Below are 1,205 nucleotides of genomic sequence, written 5' to 3'. Positions count from 1 at the left end.
CAGGGCTTCGACCATCACCCACCCTCTGCAGCAGGCAGGGCAGTGGCATGTCCTGCACCTCCCTGCTGCAGCACCGTGGCTCTGCAGGAGAACTGGTGTCCTCCCCTCTCCACATGCAGCTGGGATGTGTATTTCCAGCCAGGATTACTCAGGGAGGAGCATCACACAGCAGAGCAAGCAGGAACCCAGCATCTCAGTGCCCTGATGTCGTCGGAGCGAGACCAGCTCCAACATGTCAACACCAAGCCACCAGATCCCTCCATCCTTCCCCAAAATCTCGAGGGCTCTTACCCAGGGAGTGTTTTCTCCCTGCCTGGAGCTGCTGAGGGGCCTATATTCACGCTGCTTTTTTCCAGTGTTAACTCCAGATGTTAACTCTGAAATGCCCCATCCCTGGCAGTGTTCAAGGCCAGGTTGGACACAGGGGCTTGGAGCAACCTGCTCTAGTGGGGAAGGTGTTCCTGCCCATGGCAGGGGGTTGAACTGGATGAGCTTTAAGCTCCTTTTCAACCCAAACCAGTCTGAGTCTATCATTGTATGAAATGCCTTTAATGCTGCAGCTGGAGGCAGTTTGTTCCCAAGGCTCAGGTGTGTTGGAGCAGCAGCCACACTCCTGCCACAAACAGGGGAATTTTCCTTGCTTTGGAGGCAGAAGATGGCTCTGGGCTGAGCACTTTTGCAGTTCAGCTTCTTCATGCTATGAGCCTTCTCCCCTGACCTTCCTAAACCTCTCCTTGCTTTCCCAGCCATTTCTATGTAGCTGCTTCTGGCCTCACTCCAGCTCTTCCCTGTGCCTTCCTCAATGATGCAGCCAAGGGGGAAGACCCAGAACCCATTAAAGGGGGAAAGCACTGAATATACCTGGTGCTGCCTGAAGATCCAAGCCCTGAGCCACAACACTCCATTTCAATACCCTGTCGTGGTGCTCTGGGTCTCCCTCCCTGATCCCTCCTTTGCCTGTCCCAGGGCTTGGGGCTGAGCCCAGCCCTGTGCTTTGAGTGGTTCTAATCCAAAGAGCCCCTTCCCAGGCTACTGGGCTTCCCGCAGGCTCCTGAGGGCTCCAGGGCTGTGTCTCAGCATCCATCCTTTGATTGAAGATTAGGCACCTCTCCTTCACTTTCTAATCCATTTATAGGTGTCCCTGCTTAGTTTGAGAGCTTATCAGCCTTGCTGGGGCACTCAGCCCAGGGTCTGACCAGCTATTC

The 1,205-nt window shown here is 54.8% G+C and overlaps 1 protein-coding gene across 1 annotated transcript in view; it reads left to right on the top strand.

The window, feature by feature from the left end:
• Window positions 1-204: 204 nt before the first annotated feature.
• Window positions 205-1,205, top strand: part of LOC104413216 (liprin-alpha-2-like) — a gene marked incomplete at its 3' end in the record, with an annotated part of 14,742 nt that continues 13,741 nt past the window's right edge. Inside the window, exon 1 of the mRNA XM_010024148.1 lies at window positions 205-251. Coding sequence (XP_010022450.1) covers window positions 205-251 — 47 coding nt within the window. The remainder of the gene's footprint in view (window positions 252-1,205) is intronic.

Source organism: Nestor notabilis, unplaced genomic scaffold (assembly GCF_000696875.1).
Source record: "Nestor notabilis isolate BGI_N333 unplaced genomic scaffold, ASM69687v1 scaffold19080, whole genome shotgun sequence".
NCBI classification, from domain to species: domain Eukaryota; kingdom Metazoa; phylum Chordata; class Aves; order Psittaciformes; family Psittacidae; genus Nestor; species Nestor notabilis.
The sequence above is the reverse complement of the archived record's forward strand: the minus strand, read 5'-3'. Positions and strand labels throughout refer to the sequence as shown.